General features: G+C 39.1%; 1 protein-coding gene across 6 annotated transcripts in view; it reads left to right on the top strand.

Annotated features, from left to right (window-relative positions):
* ARMC8 (armadillo repeat containing 8) overlaps positions 1-19,373 on the top strand; it is a 74,966-nt gene that overhangs the window by 6,474 nt on the left and 49,119 nt on the right. For 5 of the 6 annotated variants that reach the window (XM_068692479.1, XM_068692478.1, XM_068692477.1 and 2 more), the window contains exon 3: positions 9,768-9,839. The exons of the other annotated variant lie outside the window; for it this stretch is intronic. In XM_068692479.1, coding sequence (XP_068548580.1) covers positions 9,768-9,839 — 72 coding nt within the window. The remainder of the gene's footprint in view (positions 1-9,767; positions 9,840-19,373) is intronic. 6 annotated transcript variants of the gene reach the window in all.

The following is a 19,373-nucleotide window of genomic DNA, read 5'->3' as shown; positions in this document are numbered from 1 at the left end:
TGAAGACTGTGAAAATGATATTTTGGTACAACCAAGATGTAATTGAGCTTACCTTTGCATAGGTTTTTGGATGCAAAATTATGAGGTGTGTGTTAAAAGCTCCTCTAAGGGGCAATGGACTGGTATTTGCATTTGACTGAGGATGTTTTTACTTCTTGCTGCTTTCTGCCTTCTTCAAAGAGAAGATACCAGAAAGTAGTCACAGACTGGAAAAAAATGAGCATGTGTTTTAAGTAGTAACAATGCTTTTGTGGAACCTATCTTGTGTCTCTTTTGTGGGCAGTTGCTTTGAAATTCGTTGGGAACACCTCAAACTGTGCATTTGCTACATCTGTCGTCTTCACTCGTGTATTTTTGGATTTGAAAAAATGTTCCAGGCATGTTTCGATGATTTTATAATAGTGTCTTGTAGTTCTCAGCTGTGGCAATTGGATGCACACATGCCTACAGGGAAAGCTGTTTGAAATAGAAGAGACAGCCTTATGGAGTGGGAAGAGAAGAAATTCCCATCTCCGTTGTAATGGAGCAACAGGTATCCCCTTCAGCCAGTTACAAAGAGGCTACTTCTGCCTCTTGTTCTTCATGTCCTGTCAAACAAAAATATTCCCCACAGCAAACAGCACTTGTTTTCACGTTGTGCATCCAAAATACATACAGTCACATTTTCCATCTCTCAGTGGTTGGTTCTGAACTTAAATTTTCTGCAGGAGTCCTGCTCTGTTCTTTGCATATTCCTTGGCTTGGTTTTCACCAGAATGGCCCTATGAGAAGAGATCGTTCGAGGTTCCTGTTACGCTTTGCTTCTGTAAGTTTTCAGTCAGTTCTGTTGATCTTCTAGATTTGGTACTCTGTGGTAAATATAAACTCGTTCGGATGCAGTAGGGAACTTTCAGGTCTAATTTTTCAGGTCAGAACTTGAGAAATTAGATCACTTGTAGATGAAAGTGTTTCTGTGTAGCCTCATTCATGTGTTGAAGGCTGCTGAGTCTTCCGGTGATGCTTCTTGAAATGCAGGATAGGCTCTTTGTGGCTTGGAAATTGAAAGCTTGTTCTCTAGGATGCAGATTCTGACAGGGAAATCTGAGCAGGGTTAGGTGAGAGAGAGCTGGGAGCAGTGCTCCATTTGTTGATCCTCCCTTTCAAGAGGTAAGCTGAGGAATGTAATAGCTAGGCACGTTTTTCAGAGTGGCAGGGGATGAAAATGAAAGGGCCTCGAACATTGTTTGAGAATTAAGTAGTGTTCTGTGAAGAGTGGCTTTCAATATAATAGATTTTGCAGAGTCAGGTGGAAAAATAATGTAGATACAGAGAGAAGAGGGGAGGCTATAACAAAGGCAAAGAAATCATGTAATCCTCTCTTAGAATAAGATATTTTTCCCTTTGGGCTTGCTTTATAATGCAGCAAAAGGTACAAATGCATAATACTGCTTATTTTATTTTTTTCAAATAAATTCTGTATCGTAACTCCTGGTCTAAAGCTTCGAGGTGAGCTAAATTACAGGAAATCAGGTCCGCCTATTATATCTGGCTAGAAGTCATCAGGCTGGTAGGGTTGTTTAATATCTCAAGCTTTGTGGCTGCTACTCTGAGCCTGAGAGCATTGATCAATGAACCTGTTGAGGCTCTGCCTTTCAGAAGGAGCACAAAGCTGTCTTCTCCAAAACTGCGCTCCTGATGCCAGCTTCGGAGTAGCAATGCTGCTGCTGTGACGGTTTCAGGCCATAAGCAGGGTAAGAGTAGAGAAGCAACTTTTACCAGACTAGCTGATGTGGCTGGAGAAAATCAGGCAAGTGTTGGTCACAAAGGTCTCGAGTGGCAAACTTCAAGCTCAGCCCAGTTGAATGCTGAGGTCATGCAGAGTTTAGCCCGACTTTGTGGTTGGCGAACAAATCGATAGAAGAGAGCTGGTTATAAGGGAGAGAGAAATGTAGCAGGCATAGGAGGGAGAAATAGGCACTGTGCCCTTTGCATGTGTGTGGGGGAGTTAAACTGAGCTAGGGGTTGGGCTTGAGGAGAATGTGTGCCATAAAATCAGCAATGCTACCAAGTTTGTGATTCTGAATATCTGGCGTTTGACTTTTTGTTCCGAGGTTCTGATTCAAACCGATCAGAATTGACTTTAAAAAATAGTTCACTTCCCTTTCAAAACAAGCTCGTTTCCAATTTGCAGTATGGGACTATGTTCTTTTAGGTTACCTCCCTGTAAAAGGTTAATGCTTCTTGTGGCATTCAAAGGGTAAAAATCTGTTTACACTTATTTGTCTGCCAGATGATTACAATGGTTTTAGTATGTGTGCTGTATTGCTGGTGATGAACTGATAATTTAAGTACGTTGGGATTTTTGCTTTTTTTTTCTTTGGGAATGGAAAAGTAACAGGAGGGGTAGCTGGTAAAATTACTTGTTAAAACATGCTTTAAACATGCATTGTCTGAAACATCCAGAAATTGTCCCCCAAATGAAAAATGGGAGAGCTGAGTATTGATAAATTTTTGTCCTAGTGAGCACTTCCCAGCACCCATTTGAAAAACAAAATTAAGGCATGCCTAAGTACATGGATGCCAGTACACTGTCTCAGCTGAAAGCTGTTTGGAGCTAAAAATTGAGGCAATACTTTAAAAGATATGAGATTATAATCTAGTAGGTAGTAGTTGTGTCAAACAAACAGCTTTTGTTGATCCTTTGATGATTGCTGGCCTAGGCTGGTATGGACAGTGCCACCTAAAATTTATGACTGCACATCTGAGAACAGCTAACCAGGTACCTGAAGACCATTTTAAGGTATTTTCCTGTACTGAGTAGAGCTTAAGGTTTCTCTATGTGAATGACTTGGGGTAGACGAAATTCTTTTGCTACTGACTGGGGGGTTTAAAATGGGAGAATGGGCAAAGAAGACTAAAGCCAAGAGAGTGAATATATATGATATATATTTGATAGTTTGGGTCATTTATCTGAAGCAACTGCAGTGCTTCTCGGATGGTCTTGCTGCTTCAGATCAGCTGTGAAGAGAGTATTCTGCTGCTCTTGGCTGCTCCGTCCCAGAACAGAGCACCTGTTCCCAAGAGTTCTACTGAAGTGCAGCTGTTTCCCCCACACCTCTGTTCAGATAATCTTTGGTGTTGCAACCCAGTTTATTTAAGTGGTGGGGTTTGGTTCTGAGGTTGAAGTGAGGATGGTGCGGAGCACTAACCGTCATTTGTATGTTGTTGGTTTTTCAGTTTAAAAAAGATTATCTAAACAAGCTAGCTGAGCTCCCATCCTCCGCTGACTTAGAGCATTTGAAGTTTGAAGCTGCATCAGATTTAAGTTTAAGTAGGCAATTTTTCAGCTGATCAGTGATCTCATCCAGCTTGTAGCACAATTGCCAGAACCAATAAAACTACAAAGGATGAGGCAAGAATACATGCTTGAGAGAGGTGGGAAAAGCAGCAGCTCCCATTTTGCCTGTTAACCTTGAGATTTGAGAGGAACATGAGTTGAAATGAGTTTGGGCAGTGAAAGGTGTGGAGTCATTATGCTAGCTTCTGTGTCGTCTTGCTGAATCGACTGGTTTAGGCTCTCATGTGGAAGCCAAAATTTGATATGAGAGGACTCTGCAGTCACGTGCAAATGCTGCAAGTGCTGGAACCTGAGATGGATTCAGGGTGGGAATAAGGTGTGAATGTTTCTGACTACAGGTAGGGGTCATTAGAAACAGCTTACCTTTCCATGTGGGACACTTGCCTTGGCAAGGAAACCTCTAACAAGGTAAGTTACCTCTCCAAATGGGATACCTCAGAGAGGAGTTCAAGGCTTTTTTTGGCATTGTGGTGTGGAGAAGATGGATTAAATGCGCACTTTTAGCATTATCTATGGTAAATTGTATGGTTCTACATTGCTGTAAATGCAGCCATATGCTATTTTTCTACAGCACTCTCATTTTATGTGGTGTCTGAGAGAATTAAGATTGGGAGCAACCATGGACTTGGGGTTTACTTGTTGGGTTTGTTTAGTTTGTGTGGTCTGTTAATTGTGTAACAGTTTCCAAGTGTTAAAACACAAAGAAGTTGAGTGCCAGTAAGTGTCTGTGTGCTACTTTGTTCTTTTCTGAGTCTTTTTTTAGATACACTGATTTTTTTTTTGAATGAGATTAGAAATACTGAAGCTTTTCCTCCCAACCTGATGATTAACTTTAAAATAAGCTGTTTTCTGATGTCTGTGGTTTGCTTTGCTTGAGTTGGCAGGAGTTTTTAGCATTTTATTTACCTGGTTGGAGTAGTAATCATGATCAGATAGGTTTCCTGACAAGAAGAGAAACCAACTCTCCTGTTGGGCATTTAACGGATGTTCAAGCCGTGGTAGCATCCGTGTAGATATTAACTATCAAATAGCGGGCATATTTTAACATGTAAAAATTATAATTATTTCCTGCTGTTGATTACTTTGCATCTGCCCATTAAAATGGGAGAGGGGGAATGAGGGAGAAGGAAGAAGAGTCGAAAGCTGGAGAAAGCGTAGTTGTCAAAACAACTTGGCTGGACAGTGTCTGTCTCAAGTCCAACCGCTCCAGGTAGCATTTGCTTCTGTGAAACTGAAACGTAGCAGCTCTTCTGAACTTGGAGCAGACAGTTCTTAATTTAGCTCTGTCCTCGTATCCGCTAGCAATATCCCAAATGTCTTTCAGATATTTGAATTTTGAGTTTTTGAAAACCTTACCAGAAGGATGCTTTGCTTCATCCTATCGCTCTAATTTTGATCTGTCTCTGCTCGGTAAATCTTGTGGTCTCACAATGCATTGTTTTGGATACTTCCTCTGTGCACTTAATCTTCTGACAATCTTCTGTAATTTTTGTGTATTAGAAGTAAAAACTCTGGCCTAGAGTGTCTTGGACTACTTTTTCCTTCTGTGATTTTTCATCTTACGTTGGATATTCTTCTCTGTGTAGGAATCTTCTAAATAAGGCTACCTACTCTATTTTCAAAAGACAAGCAGGACAAGAAAATACGGAGACAGTTCATTTCCTCTTCTCTCTAGTTTCTTTTACTTCTTCCTCACCAAGTCAGTCCAGCTTGCTCCATGGTCTTAGGTGTTGCATTGCTAGAAGGTGATTTAGGAAAGTTCCAGGGCTTCCTATAAGTTTTTTAAAGCTTATGATGTTTGTGCTTGACTTATTGCATTTAGAAAGGTGGGTAAAAACAAAATCTTACCAAGAGTTCATGTACTGTATTGCTTTCTCATGATCTCTTTTGCAGAAGAGGTACAGGTCTCAAGGCTTGCTAGGAATGCTTTAGAGGTCTGCTCTTTTTCATCTGGGATGTGAATTTGCAACAGTTCAGAGAACTGTGCACTAATTACAGGGCACCTCTGGTGTTTTTGTCTCAGAGGAAACCCAAACTTAGAATAAACTTCATGAAGATGTTGAACTTAAGTAATTTCTGCTTAGGACAAAGGTCAGCACTTGAAATTGCTTCTACAGTAAGAACATCAACAGCCTAGAATGTTAATTGCCTCAGTACTTAGACACCTCGTAAAACTAATTTTTACTGTTGAGGAATCATTAAAACCAAAAGACTTTATTTTACTTGCAAATTGTTGTGTTTATTATTGCTTCTTGCTTCTCTGAAGTGGGCTACATTTGGTACTTTTAAACAGGAACACCTTAAGAATCAGAATAAAAGCTTATTAACTCCATACAAAACTGGCAAATTAGTTCCTCTTGTAGCTTTTGTCCAACTGCATTTGTATGAAAATTAGATATGTATTTTTTTTAGTTTAATATACTTCCAACATACTTTAAACAATCATACCATAACCATATATTGACAAAACTAGCATACATTGCATCTTGAAAGTGTTGCTTGTAGCAAGTTAATTGAACTGATGATGATTTCTGGGTTGCTATGTTCCAATAGATTGTTACAGCTGATAAACCTTACCTGATACTTTTTTTCCCCTTTTCTAAAGTTTGGAAGAAGAAAAGTCTTTCTGTTTCTCCAGCTTCTACATACTTTGATAACTTTAAACTGAATTGTGACAGGATTGAACTGATGAAACTGCATTCTTATTGATTTAAAAAGCAGTAAGAGTGGGGAAAAAGCTGATTTTGCACTTCAGGAAGCAATATTTCCAAGAGGTTAGTTAGGACATCTCCACATTCTACTGCTAACATCCTACTTATCCTGCTTGACCGTTTTTCATGTAAATTATTTTACTGCATTACAGTAAACGTTGGCATGAAAATCACCAGACTTTGCATCTTTGCATTAAAATTAATTGTAATTTGAGTTATTTCATTAAATGAGTTTTTGAATTTAGTTTGAATGGAAACTATAAGGACACGGGATAGTTAAAAAAGAAAAAAAAACGGAAAAGGGAAAAAAAAAAACTCAGGAGTGTCTTATGACTTCTGTCATATGGAAGCTTCATTGTTTTTGATATAGAACCATAGTATGGTTTGGGGTGGAAAGCTACCTTTATGAGGCTGAGAAACCTACATATATATATTCTTAAGATCTACATTTTTCTTCTGAAGCTGCTCATGCTGTGCTCGTGGCAGTAGGGTTGGTGACCTAACTGAAAGCTTGGAACTGATTATTGGGAAGTTTGTGTATCTTCCTCTTCCAGATCAGTCTTCTCACAGATAATGCCTAGAATTACCATAGATCAGTTGTTCTTTTGAAGTTCTCGTGCCTTCATAATTGTTCTTGCTGCTGTTTCCTTCCCCTTTCACTTCAAGGACTTCTTCACAGTAGGAAATGGGAGCAGTGTGTGTGATACTTTGGAAGCAAAGCGAGCATCCAGTTTTGGACTGCAAATTTCTGATCTTTCTTAGTTACCACTTGTTGAAGATAATGATCTTCACTGTTCTTTCTTGGATGAATCTCATGTCTTCTTGGATCTGAAGTCAGTCAAGTTCAGACTTGTTAGAGATGATGTTTTCAAGTATGGGAGTTACACTCAATTCTTCAAGGTGCATGACTCACCAAGGACCTGGTAGACTAAGACGGCAAATGGCACTTCTTTACTTCTTATGGAGATTAGCTTACTGATCTAGAAAATCTCCGTAACACAGAATATGGAATTGTGTAATTATTTTTCATAGTAAACTGAATGAAAATCTACTGTTATTCAACTTCGAGTTACACAATTAGAGGGGTATTTTTTGTTTCGGTATCTTCCTGTTTCTTCTGTATTAAATAGACTATTTCTATTGCAAATTTGAAGAGAGCTGTGGCACGTAACTTGGGAGTGCCAAGACATAATGTACACAAGCATAGTGATCCTCTGACAGTTTTAGGTCTGCTTACCAATTTGAAAGTATTTCACTTGATTGCAAGTTGGAACTGCTTGAACCTGTGTTGGATTTGTCTGGTATCTCAAGTTTACAGTACTTCTTGTCTACTCATCGCGACCTTCCTAAGGAACTTTATGAACTGGGATGGAGAAACTCATCTGAATCCTTTACAGATCAGGACTGTGACCTCACTAAACCTCTGAATTCGTGTTATGGAACTTGGCTGTGTTCACGCCACTTCTGAACGGGTCTCTAAATCAAATCCTAATAAGCAGTGCTTGTTGTGTATTAAATGGATATAAAGTTAGCAAGTTATTCTATTGTGAAGTTGTCAGAAGACCCTTTTGTGTCTCTTGCACCATCTAAAATGTGTAAAATCATCTGAGGAGAGCATCAAACTGTCACCAGAAAACAGAGTGTTTGGCAATTCAGTGTGCCAATCCTGTCTTCAGGATTCTTCAGAGTGCTTGGCAAGTGCCTTCTCTCTTGCTTCTCAAGATGCCTTCATGGGTAGGTGACATGATGCAACCTTTCTGATGATTTTGAGAGCTGGGGTCTAAGAATAACAGGATAGGTAGCCCTGGAGTGGCCCTAGCAGTTTAGTACCTGAACCTAGCTCATCTGTTGTACAGTTTAAATTCCCTTCAGAAATCGGGAGCATTGATTTTGCCATTGATTTGAAATTACTTTTCTACTTTAAGCACATTAAAAAAATAATTGGGCCGCTTTCATATCAAACCTTCAGCATAGAAACCACTGATGTGCAATTACTGAGTTCCATGCAGCCTTCAAGTTCATTCCTTAAGTTTTTGTGGATTTTGAGCTTAGCCAGTCATCTAATTTTCCCCTTTGTTCTCTGTCTCCTGTCATGAGGTACAAACTCACCAAACTTAGGGGAGATGTAACAGGATAGTCCAATGTTCTCTACTGATACCTGGCCGTATACAACTGAACTATGTAAGCAGATTTCTATTAAGTAGTGTCTCACTTGGCGAGTCAAGTAGCTTCATGCCTCTGCCTGTTTCAAGAGTTACACTGAACTGCAGTTCGGAGTTCAGTCTGCTTTCAGGGCTGCTCCTTTGCTGGGACTCCAGGATCTCTGGCCAAACTTGAGAATTTAGCTTGCTTCCTTTTGCTTAAAATTCCTGGAGCACTCTTCTGCAGCTCTGTAACTGGATGCAGCAGGAGACTGAGTCACAAGGAGAAATACTTCAGGAAGAACGGTCAATTACCTTTTACTAATTGAGGTTTGTATAGGTTGTGTTTACACCAGTCCAGATATTGCCTGCCTTGACCAAGAAGCTCTTTAGAACACATGAAGTGCTTGGGCCAACTGCTCATTGCAGTGAAACTTTTAAGAACTGTTAGTGGTATGTTCGTGCAGGCCAGGGCGGATCTTAAAGAACAGGGCTGCCCTAAGTCTCTTGAGATCTGCAGACAGCAAGTCAAAGTGATATAATGGCAACAATATGCACTAACTAAAGCAATCACTAAAGTTCCCAAATTATTTGAATGAATTATAGGCATAGGTTGGCCAGTGATTATTAATTTTGCAATTTTTTGTTATTTTGGTAAAGAGCTATCTTAATTTGGACTGTTTCCCCCTCCCCTCCCTGTAGTTTATATTATAAAGGTTCCTACAGCTAGAAGGTTTCCTAGAAATGTCATCTTGATTCTCCTGAAACTGGTTGTAAGTTGCTAGCTTTCTTTCAGATTCTCTGGATGTTCATACATGCTCAATGAGCTCACATTTAGGGGAAAATACATTAGAAGGTGGTGATGCTTGTTAGCATACAGTAACAGTTTTCTGAACAATAAGGTTGCAAACCATGTGTTTTCATAGGACTTGGTAGTGTACACAACCAGTGTCCACTTCCCAAAATGCTCCCCTTGCTCCTTTCCCATAGTATGATTACCTTTACCTGTAATGCTCAGATAGGGAAATGCTTTTGTTTCAACTTTGCTCCTGGGGTTTTGAAATACAGATGCTTAGGTGTCCTGCTGAAATTGGCAAAGCCTGTGGTGAGAAGAGAATGAAAACTCATTCTCATTCTTCTTCTTTTTTTTTTTTTTTTTATAACTTGTCTATTCCTGCACCCAGTAGAGTATTCAATTAGTACTTGAAATTATCAACATTTGATTCCCCAAGCAATATATATATATTTCTCCCTTTTAGAAGTCTAGTGAATAAATGGGCACGAAGAACCAGTCTGTCTAATTTTGCTCAATGATGAGACTTCTTTATGTCTGGTGTGCATGTGAGATAGTTTGGGATTTTGCTTACTTGCATAAGCTGGGACATAACGGAATCCCAGAGCTCTGGGGTATGTGGCTGTGGGCTGTGAAAACTGCACTGGAGCACAGTCCTGTAGGTGCAGCATGGAGATGTGAAAGGGTACTTGATAAGCCTTCATGGAAATAGTAAATTCTATAGATTAAGCCCTCAGTACCTCAGCATAATTTACCAGGGTTTGTTTTTCTTTCTGGATTTACAGAGATATGAAAAATGCTGTAATTGGAAACAACAAACAAAAAGCCAACTTGATTGTTTTGGGAGCAGTTCCAAGGTATGTCCTTTGCTACTCTCCTTTTCACTGATTCACAACAGGTCTGGAATAATGATCCATAGATCACAGGCACTTTTTTGTTTTAACTTTGATTGTTGACTGCATACTTTAATGTAACTGAGAGACTTGAAATATCTGTTAAACTCATGTGTTACAGAACAGGCTGTTGAGTAATGCTTTTATTTTAGAATTTCATAGAGTTCATTTAAGTAGTCTCAGTCTTTTTTATTAAACTTTATCAGTTCAGGAATTAAATCTGTTTTTCAACTTTAACATTAATGGTGGATGAAAGTGGTTGTATCTTAATCCTGTTCTACAGCCAATATCCTGGTGAGTGCACAAGTGGAAATGTGTAAGGTTGTTTCAAGTATAATTTAAAAATACTAATAAGCATCTGAGATAATTTGCTTCTCTTCTCCATCTGCATCAAAGGATTAAAAGCCATTGATCATGCTTATTGCTGAATTACTGCTTCAGCTGACACTAACATTTTCTGGATCCTGATTCCAATAGTACAAATTTAACAGGTAACTTTAGCTACTGAATTGCTTACTACAGCTTTCATTTCACTCCTCTTCTCCTCCAGCTTTCTTTCAGCTACAATTTGCAGCCATGGCGAAGGAAAACATGGAACAGTGCATTACTTGTGCTAATAGTATGGGACCTACTGAGGATCCTTTTGCTTAAATGGCAACTTGGTCTCAAACTGTCCTGCCTGAGGCAGCTTCTTCTGACTTGTCAAAAAACGCACTTTGTTTGCAGGGAATATCTTCTTCTCATTTACAGACTGAGTTTTGTGTTAAGGCTAGCCCTTTAAATTCTCTAGGGATTAGCAGTGGGGAAACCTCCTCTCCAAAACCTGGTGGATTATCTTCTGTTTTGACCAAATGTAAGCAGGCAAAGAGAAGACTTGACCCAAGGTGTAAAGATCAAAGTGGGCATTTGCTAAAGCTTATGCAAAGTTTAAGGATTTTTTTTTTCTGCAACAGGCCCTGTGGGATTCTTGTGACTGACATTTATTCTTGTGGTTCCCGTTTTAAAAACAGAGGATCTCTGGCTTGCAAATCTAGAATCCACCTTTTCTTAAATTTTGTAGGACTTCATGTTCTTTCAGTTATCTTACTTTCTCCTTTTAGTTGTTCTACGCCCAATACTGAAAATCCAGAAGGTTGTTTTTTTCCTGTTAATATCTTCTGGCTGTGCAAGTGAATTATATGATTAACCTATTAATGCAAAGAAGGGACTGTGAAACATCTTAAAAGGTAAATGGTTGTGCTTGTTTTCAGTTCTGTACAAACTATCCTCAAACAGCACCAATTCTTACACCAAGGCTTTTCAGAATAGGAGTACAAAAGAACATGAATCAGCCATGATATTGTAAGCAAAGACAATTCTCACCGGCTGAAACTTGTGGCTTTGTCCACCTGCAAGTACCTTTCTGAAGGCTGTAGAATTTCCTCGGGGTGTTTCAGACAGCCTTAGATTACAATTTGTGTTGGAGAATTCCTGTTTTCTCTAACAAGGCAGTGGGAATTCATTGGGTGTTTGACAAGCCTTCTAATTCATTAAATAGCTACTGAAACTGTGAGTACAGGAATCCTTGTTATTCCAATCTGCAAAGTCAAACTTTTCCCCAGTAAGAAAAGGTATAAGGAAGCTAGCATCCTTTGCTTTAAGTCTCCTCTGCAAAGCTAACTACACGCTTTCTCATAGTTAGATTGCAGTCTCCCAAGGAAAGCTGATTCCTTTCTGTAACAGTGTGGGGTTTTTAGAATTCAGCTGCTACTGCTTTGTCCTGGGGTTCTACTTCTTGATTACACATTTCTTTTTCTCTTCCCTGCTTCCCCAAGTGTTCCTGCAGAATGTTTTCATGTGGTGAGAAGAGACCATTGTGATCCAAAGCACACCTTCACATTTCTGTCACTTGGTGCAAAAGAAAGCAGCATGTTCATATACTAGAACAGATCCATATGAGGTTTGGAAACAAGTCAAGGAGAAGTATCTTTGATTTGAAATCAGGCCAAATACTAATGGTTTGTACGAGCAATACCTGCTTTAATGTATTAGGCTGCTACGTGGTTGGAAAGAAACGTGAAGTCCTTCCAAGATCTCCATACAGGAAGGAATTACTGGTGCAGAGTAGCTGAATCACTGCCATTCTGGGTCAGTGGCCTCCTGTGTCCGTAAGCTGACTTTAGAGTGGTGTCATCTTTAGAAAGAGATGTGTATATACATAGGAAATGGCATTTGCTTCGTACCTTTGAAGGTCAGTCTGACCTGCAGTCACTTTCTGACCATTTTTTCTGAAGATGGTGCTAAGAAAAACAAAAGCTATTAAAGAAAGCTCTCAAAATTGCATTAAGCAGAATTGTTGTGTCTGGGCACTCTTGTATTAAGAACTGTACAGATGTATGTATCGATGTGGTCTTAGCCGATAGGAATGTAGATAAAGCCAGCCTATACGTGTATGTGGGTTTTGTTTCTTATGGAATGATTTTCTGTATCTCTTCCTCTATGCAGAATGAAACACTGCCCTGAGTTATTCCTTTACATCCTTCTGAGATGCTGAACTTGGGCACTACTTTCAGGACTTCAGAAATTTTACTTTTTGAAATTGTTACTGTTAATAGAAAACAGAATTGCTAAAGTTCAGGGTAGAAAATATTTTAATGCCATAAGATCTAGTTCTTCCAGTGGCAAGCTGGCTTAGAAACTATATACAAAGTCAGCTATTCCTGAAGATGGTTTATTTCTTGTCATGTCCTTCAATTATTTTCTTTGAATTTCTTTTTCATTCTGCTCTACATGAGCACCTGCAGAGACTGAGAAAATCCCAATTACTGGTGTACTTCTTCACTCAACAGTTTTGTAAAAACAAACGCTGAACTTTTGTGCCTATCAAAATGCCAAACACCTCTTTGGAATCCAAGTTGAGTATTCAGAACTTATTGTCAGTTACTTTTGTGTCCTTAATTTCAGGAAAATGATTGGAAATTTCCAGTTCAAATGTAGATTTTTTTATTTCTTTTTGTAAGCTATCTTGATCGGACTTCTGACTTAGTGAAACAACATTCACTTAGTAGCAGTTAGTCTGTAGCGCTGCTGGTTCCCAGTCCTCTGTGGGCTGTTATCAACCCCCCCCTTTCTGGTGAAGTCAATAGAGATGAGAAAAATATTTGTTTGCAGTTGAATTCAGGCTGAAAATCATATTCCTGTCACTTGAGTTCCCCTGTACCTTAGGTGTCATTCTTAGGTGTAAAGATTCTTGCTTAAGTATTTAACAGGACGATCCAGGTATCTTGCCCTTCTTTCACATAACCTAAGAAGCAGAAGAGCACCCTCCACATCTTGTATACTTTTCATACTGGAACACGGTGCACTTCCACTGTGGGAGCAGGCGCAGAACTGCAGAGTGAAAGACCACCCTGTTACACAAAGCTTTTCTTGGAGTTACTCAGATAAACGTCAGATAGCATTTTAGTTAAAACAAAACAAAACAAAAAAAACAACAAACCTCTTTAATTAGAAGATAAGCATCACGTTTCCTATGCTCAGGTATTTAGGGATAAGACGTTTGTGCATATATCAAGTACGAGTTTAGTTTAATACCTAGAAATTATGTCTATTCGTGGCCTGGAAAGCTTGGCCTCATGGCTGAGATGTTGAACAGTGTGCTCTAGTTGATCTTGGGTTGAGCAGGGGATTGAACTAGAGGTCCCTTCCAATATCATCCAGTCTGTGATTCTGTGATAGGATTTAATGATGAACTGCCTTTACATATGTTTTTTGCTTGGGGTTGTCCTTGAATTCAGGTACTCCCTCTAGGAGTTCTTTTAATTAGTGTCCTTTATAGTACTACTCCTAAAGGACTGTCCATCCTCTAACTGTTGGAATGCAGGTGTCTGCTTGACAGGATCATCTCCGGTACAGACAGGAGTTGTTAGCACATGACTGAGTTTTGGGCTCTAAATCCGTTGTTAGCTAGATAAGGTAACACTCCCTTGTGAGCAAGGAATGCTTCCTTCATTCATAACTTTAGATGCTGAAACTATGCATGAAGGGTGTATTCAGGCAAATGTATGTCTTGTGCTTGGTTCATGTGGTCATGCAAATCTCTTTAATTGCTGGCTGATTCGGATTAGAAACAGCAGTATTGCATGCAGTTCTATCCCCAAATGGCTGGAGGCTGAAGTTCTCTCAGCCACCTTTGGAGATCTGCAGAGATCCACGAATCTAGTATTGAATTTCGGTAAAGAAGGAACAGCACAGTAGTGGATGAGGTGTTACCATCTGACATTTTTTCTTCATTGTACATTGGGCAGTAAAAATGTTGAACTATTTCAGAGAGCAAACTTCTCTTTTCAAGGCAGTGGAAGGCTGGGTTACTAGACAAACACAACTAGGTTCAGCAATAATTTGTTGAATCTTCTCTAGTTTCTAATCTTAAGTGGCTACACAAACACAAAAAAAAGTAGTTTTGTTGGAAAAGTTCTGGTATCTGTAAAGTAGAAAGAGGTGAATGGTGGTAACTGGTATGAGAAGTATTTAACCTCTGTGTGACTGATGGTAAATGGTATCTGCTTCTGACTATTTTTGTATCTGATGCTTTATTTTCTCAACTTCTTTTTTAAAGAATTAAAAGAAAAAACCCTCATTAGCTGCAGAGTGTTTTCCTTGATGAAGGATGAAGAATATTGCAGGTTTGCCTGATGACTAATACACACCTTATCAGCATTCAGTACATGTATAAAAATATGAAAAACTGTACCTTTGGGGCATTTCTAGATTTCCCACCCATCCCAATCTCATTTTGCTCTGAGGAGCGGAGAAGGGAGCAGCCAGTTAGTTTCATGATATGGACAGGAGAGAAGAAACCTCATCATGGAATGTCTACCCCTTTTAGAGAGAGGAGACTGCAACTCCTTTCCGTGTAATTTACCTGTACAACACCATTTGTAAAAGAGAAAAAAAATCTGAACCATTCTTAAGCATGAGAGGATAAAGCATGCCTGCAGTTGCTCCTGCAGACCTGTGAAACAGGATTTCTAGTTCAAGGACTAGAGTTAGAGCATCTCTAGAAATGTGAAATGACAGATATGAATCAAGCAATATTATTTTTGTGTGTTTCGGGTGGTAAATTGGACTTGTATGGCAGCCCCACAGAAGTAAAGAAATATATGTACTCTGCAGAATGCAAGGGCTGCAGTTGGTGACAGTGTGATAAGTCTCCAGCAATTAAATTGTTGAAAAACAAGACAGTAACTTCAAATGATTGGTGAGCCTGCCTCAAACCAAGAGCCATGACTAGATGATCTGTTACGATCCCTTGCAGCTCTGGTTCTGTGATCCCCAGTTCCCACCAGTTGTCTGCTGACCGTGCAGAAGTTGTAAGGTGTTCAGGTCCACTGGTACTGCATGCCCGCTGCTGGTGGGCCAGTAAGAGGTGTACCAGTAACCAGCTAGGCACAGCTATTGAAACATTCATAATCTCTGGTATGTTACCAGCTTTCTTGCAAGAAGTTGGGCATGATGCTTGGACACAGTATTACTAGGCTCCTCATCTATGTTAACAAGGTATTTTGTCTGAACTTCATAGACATCCCTAGGAGGGCAGGGCATGGTGGTTTCCTGATGGCTTTTTCTGTTCCTGGCTGCACTTTGGGATTTCCTGTGTCAGGTACTCCATGGGGTGGGGATCTGTGCCAAGACCTAGCAGCTTGTGCGCTTGGGTGAAGAAGCTTCATCTGTGGTGCTGCTATTTGTAACACCTTCCCCATACTAGGGTGGTAAACTGTGGAGAGCAGAGGCCCTAGTAGGGCTGCCGTTGTTGTCCCTGCTTTTTTCTTCAACACAAGTCAGGAGTCAGGGCCTATCTACGTAATTATACCTCTCTCTACGAGGAATAACTCTCACCCTGAGAGTTATGTGTAACTGGAAGAAGGTATTCTTCTAACCCTGCTACGAAGTAAATGTGAATCAAGGCAGATATTCATAGTCAGCAGAATTGTATTAGAACTGTGTTTTTTTTAAAGAGCTTCATAGCCTTCTGTCTCTGAAATGCCCTTGTAGTAAGAAAAGGGCATTGTAATACTTCTAAGGGCATCCTTTAAGTTGTGATATTTTATTGGAACTTTTAAGTTTCAGTTTTTTATTTAAAATATATATATATATATATATATATGGAAAATAACCTTTGTGATATCTCTTGGAATCTGTTTGTAAGGAGCTGTAAGAGTCAAATCTATCAAAAGTATTCAAGAACCTATTCTTGATATCCTTTCATGTGCAAATATCGAATGATGGACAGATGCTATCGCATGGAGTAGAAATATGGTTTAGCCATTTTATATATAATGAGGAATTTCAAAACACGAATGAAGAGTCAAACATTGTTTAATTCATGTCATAAAAAAGCAAGTAACTCTTGCTACTCCGTGTTGCAGTCATTTTCGGAAGAAACTGATCACGAGGGTGAGAAGAACTTGATCCTAGTCCCTATTTACTCTTACATGAAAAATGCTTTTTCTTTAGTTCTGACTTAGGTAGGTATTACAGTTCTCCAGTACTGGATTTAGTTTACAGCAAAAATCAAATTTGATGGAATTTACGTAATTCTTTTAGGGGAAAAAATCATACAATATTAATGTAAGTGAAGATGTCTAAATGTTGCAAGAAGTTACAAGAGCTTTAAGCTGAGACTTCCTTTTGTTCCTGAAAGAGAAACTTTCTTTGCAATTTACTTCCCTAGAATTTGCAACATCCTAATACATCCCCTTGTAGAAGTAGAAGGGCATTTTTCTCTGTAATCCACCTGTCAGTTATGTGTTTGTGTTACTGAAGTGATACTTCACCAGAACTGGTCTAGAGATGATAAACAGTCACTTGAATTAAAAGATCTCGAGATACAAGGTACTATAACTTGAACACTTATTACCCTGAGCTCTTTTTCCACATGCCTGCTTATGGGGTTTGATGAAGTGCTGAAAATGTTCTGTTACTAACAGCTGAATTTCACCATCTCTTTGGTGGGTATTTTAAGAACTTTGGAGATTTTTGTGACAACTTGTAAGTGGAGTGGAATGGCAGAGAGTAGAAATTTCCATTATTTTTAGCTAGCTGTGTGAGGTCTATGTCAGAGCAGACTGACGAGGTCTAAATCACGCAGGTGTCTTCTGGTGAACAACTCTGATGCAATGCCCCCATGTCAATTATCTTCAAAAGGAAGGAAAATATGAACTGCTTATCTCCCTCGCAAAGCTGCTGTGGTTATTGTTTGTTCAGCAGCTACATTCTTTAAAAGTTTTCTCCCTAATGCCTAGAATATTGCATGATGTTCCTAGATGAATCCCTGTCAGTTGTTCGAAATACCTTGTGCCTTCAGCTGACCTTATTTGCAGTTCCTAGGTGTAGCTGTTGATGGCGTTCATTGACATGTCTCTCTGGCTGGCTTTACTGTCCTATCTCATGTAGGTACAATTGCCTGGGTACCTTTACTGACAGCTGAGAAAGAGGCTGTAATGCATTGCTCTTAAAAGTGCAGTGATGGAAGAAATTGTGTTCCATATAAACATAAACATTTTACCGAAAGGGTTGTTAGACATTGGAACAGGCTGCCCAGGGAAGTGGTGGAGTCACCATCCCTGGAAGTCTTTAAAAGACGTTTAGATGTAGAGCTTAGGGATATGGTTTAGTGGAGACTGTTAGCGTTAGGTCAGAGGTTGGACTCGATGATCTTGAGGTCTCTTCCAACCTAGAAATTCTGTGATTCTGTGATTAGATTAGGGAAACCTTCTAGAAACTTGAAAAAGTCCAAATACTGTGTTCTAAATTACCTAGCAGAAACCTTGGATTAATGTTCATGAAGATGTTGCAACATCTTCCCATTAGGCTTAATTTCATTTTCTTTCCCATTGGGATGAGTTTTACTGGGGGATCACTGGCTGAAGAGTGAGTGAACAAGAATGTTAGCACCTTTTTGCATCTGCCATGCTTTTAGTATCTCCTCAAGCTCTACATAAAAGAATCCTGGTGAATCTAGCAGAGCCTTTTTCCAGTATTTTCCTCCACGTTCAGTGGGAGTCAGATGGCTGGCTACTTCAATTTCCGAGCCTCACACCAACACCCGTAGCTGGAGCTAAGACGAATACCCCAGTAATTTGTATTTCTAAATCTCCAAAATCTGAATTGTAACATTCTTTTTCTCCCTACATGCACGTGCTATTTTTCTACCTTTTTATACTTTAAATCTCAATACATGGGAGGAGTGGATTACAAATTTGTGTCCTTGCTGAATTCGTCTGTGGCAGACCCTGGAAACAGCAAACCAGTCAAGGGTTGTGTTCTTGTCACAATAAAAGTATGCAGTCTTTGTCTGTAATGTTGAGTGGTAGTTTACTAATGCATAGTTACATCTGTACCAATTATATGGGTTCTCTTCATTTGAATTCTTTAATAATTCTAGAGTTTGTCATTTAACTTGTTAATTTTCAGTGTTACTTGGTGTCAGTTCTCTCTTTAAAATAAAGCAACAGAAAATGTTATAATATGGATGTCGAGTTCTGTGGAAACCCTAAATTGAAACCCAAGCATATTTTAAAGATATAGGAAAGGATATTATTAATATTTCAAAAACTTATTGTATGTAAAAATCTGAACTTAAATTTTCATCTCACTGATTATAAAGCTGAGTTAAGTATTTCTATTTTAAACACGGAGACCATAGATTATAGTCAGCGTGTTTCATTTTCACACATCTGCTCAAAGTGTGGAGTGTTAATGGGAAAGAAAACAGCAATTATGTTCTTCGTAAGAGAACAGCCTTCAGGATTACGCCTGCTTTTGAATTTTGTAAAATCTCCTTTAAGAAAAAACAGAACTGAATGTTTTATGGTCTGACTGATCATTTCTGTGTACAAGGAACAGATTGATTATCAATAATTATCAATTAATAATTAATAATCCAAGACAGTTATTGGTGTGATGTGTACAGAGAAGATGCATCTCAGCATTTTTTTCAGGATATTATTACTGAAAATTGAAGGAAATACTTTTGCAAGTCTAAACTGAAGTCTAGGTTATTGAAAGTTTTTTTTTTTTTTTTTCCATACACACACTCAGGAAAAAAGTGTCAGATACTGATGTTATCCAGTTAGCGGGTGACTGTGTATGTACCAATGGTTACATCAGCAGAGTCTCCCTGTATTCCCCAGACAGCTCAGTGAAAGACCGGCTTCTTTCTTGTCTTAAATGCCTTATTTAAGATTAGGTATATTTTTTTATTCTTTTTTTTTTTTTTTTTTTTTCCCTGTAACAAAAGTGCTTCAGATGATTCCAAACAGAAACTCAACATGTCTCCCAAGTTTTAATAGTGGTTTGTGATAGTGTGTAAGCTTTCCTCTGCAGGGGGAGGGGAGGGATGCTGTTGGCAGCTGGCTTTGTCCCAGCGTTCTGATAAATATTTCCCTTATTTCCCATTTCAGTCTATAAAAAAACAACCCACCTTACAGCGTGCTGCAGGCTCATTTGTCCTGGCGT

The sequence above is a fragment of the Anas acuta genome, chromosome 9, assembly GCF_963932015.1.
Source record: "Anas acuta chromosome 9, bAnaAcu1.1, whole genome shotgun sequence".
NCBI lineage: Eukaryota > Metazoa > Chordata > Aves > Anseriformes > Anatidae > Anas > Anas acuta.
This window is presented reverse-complemented; position numbering and strand designations above follow the sequence as displayed.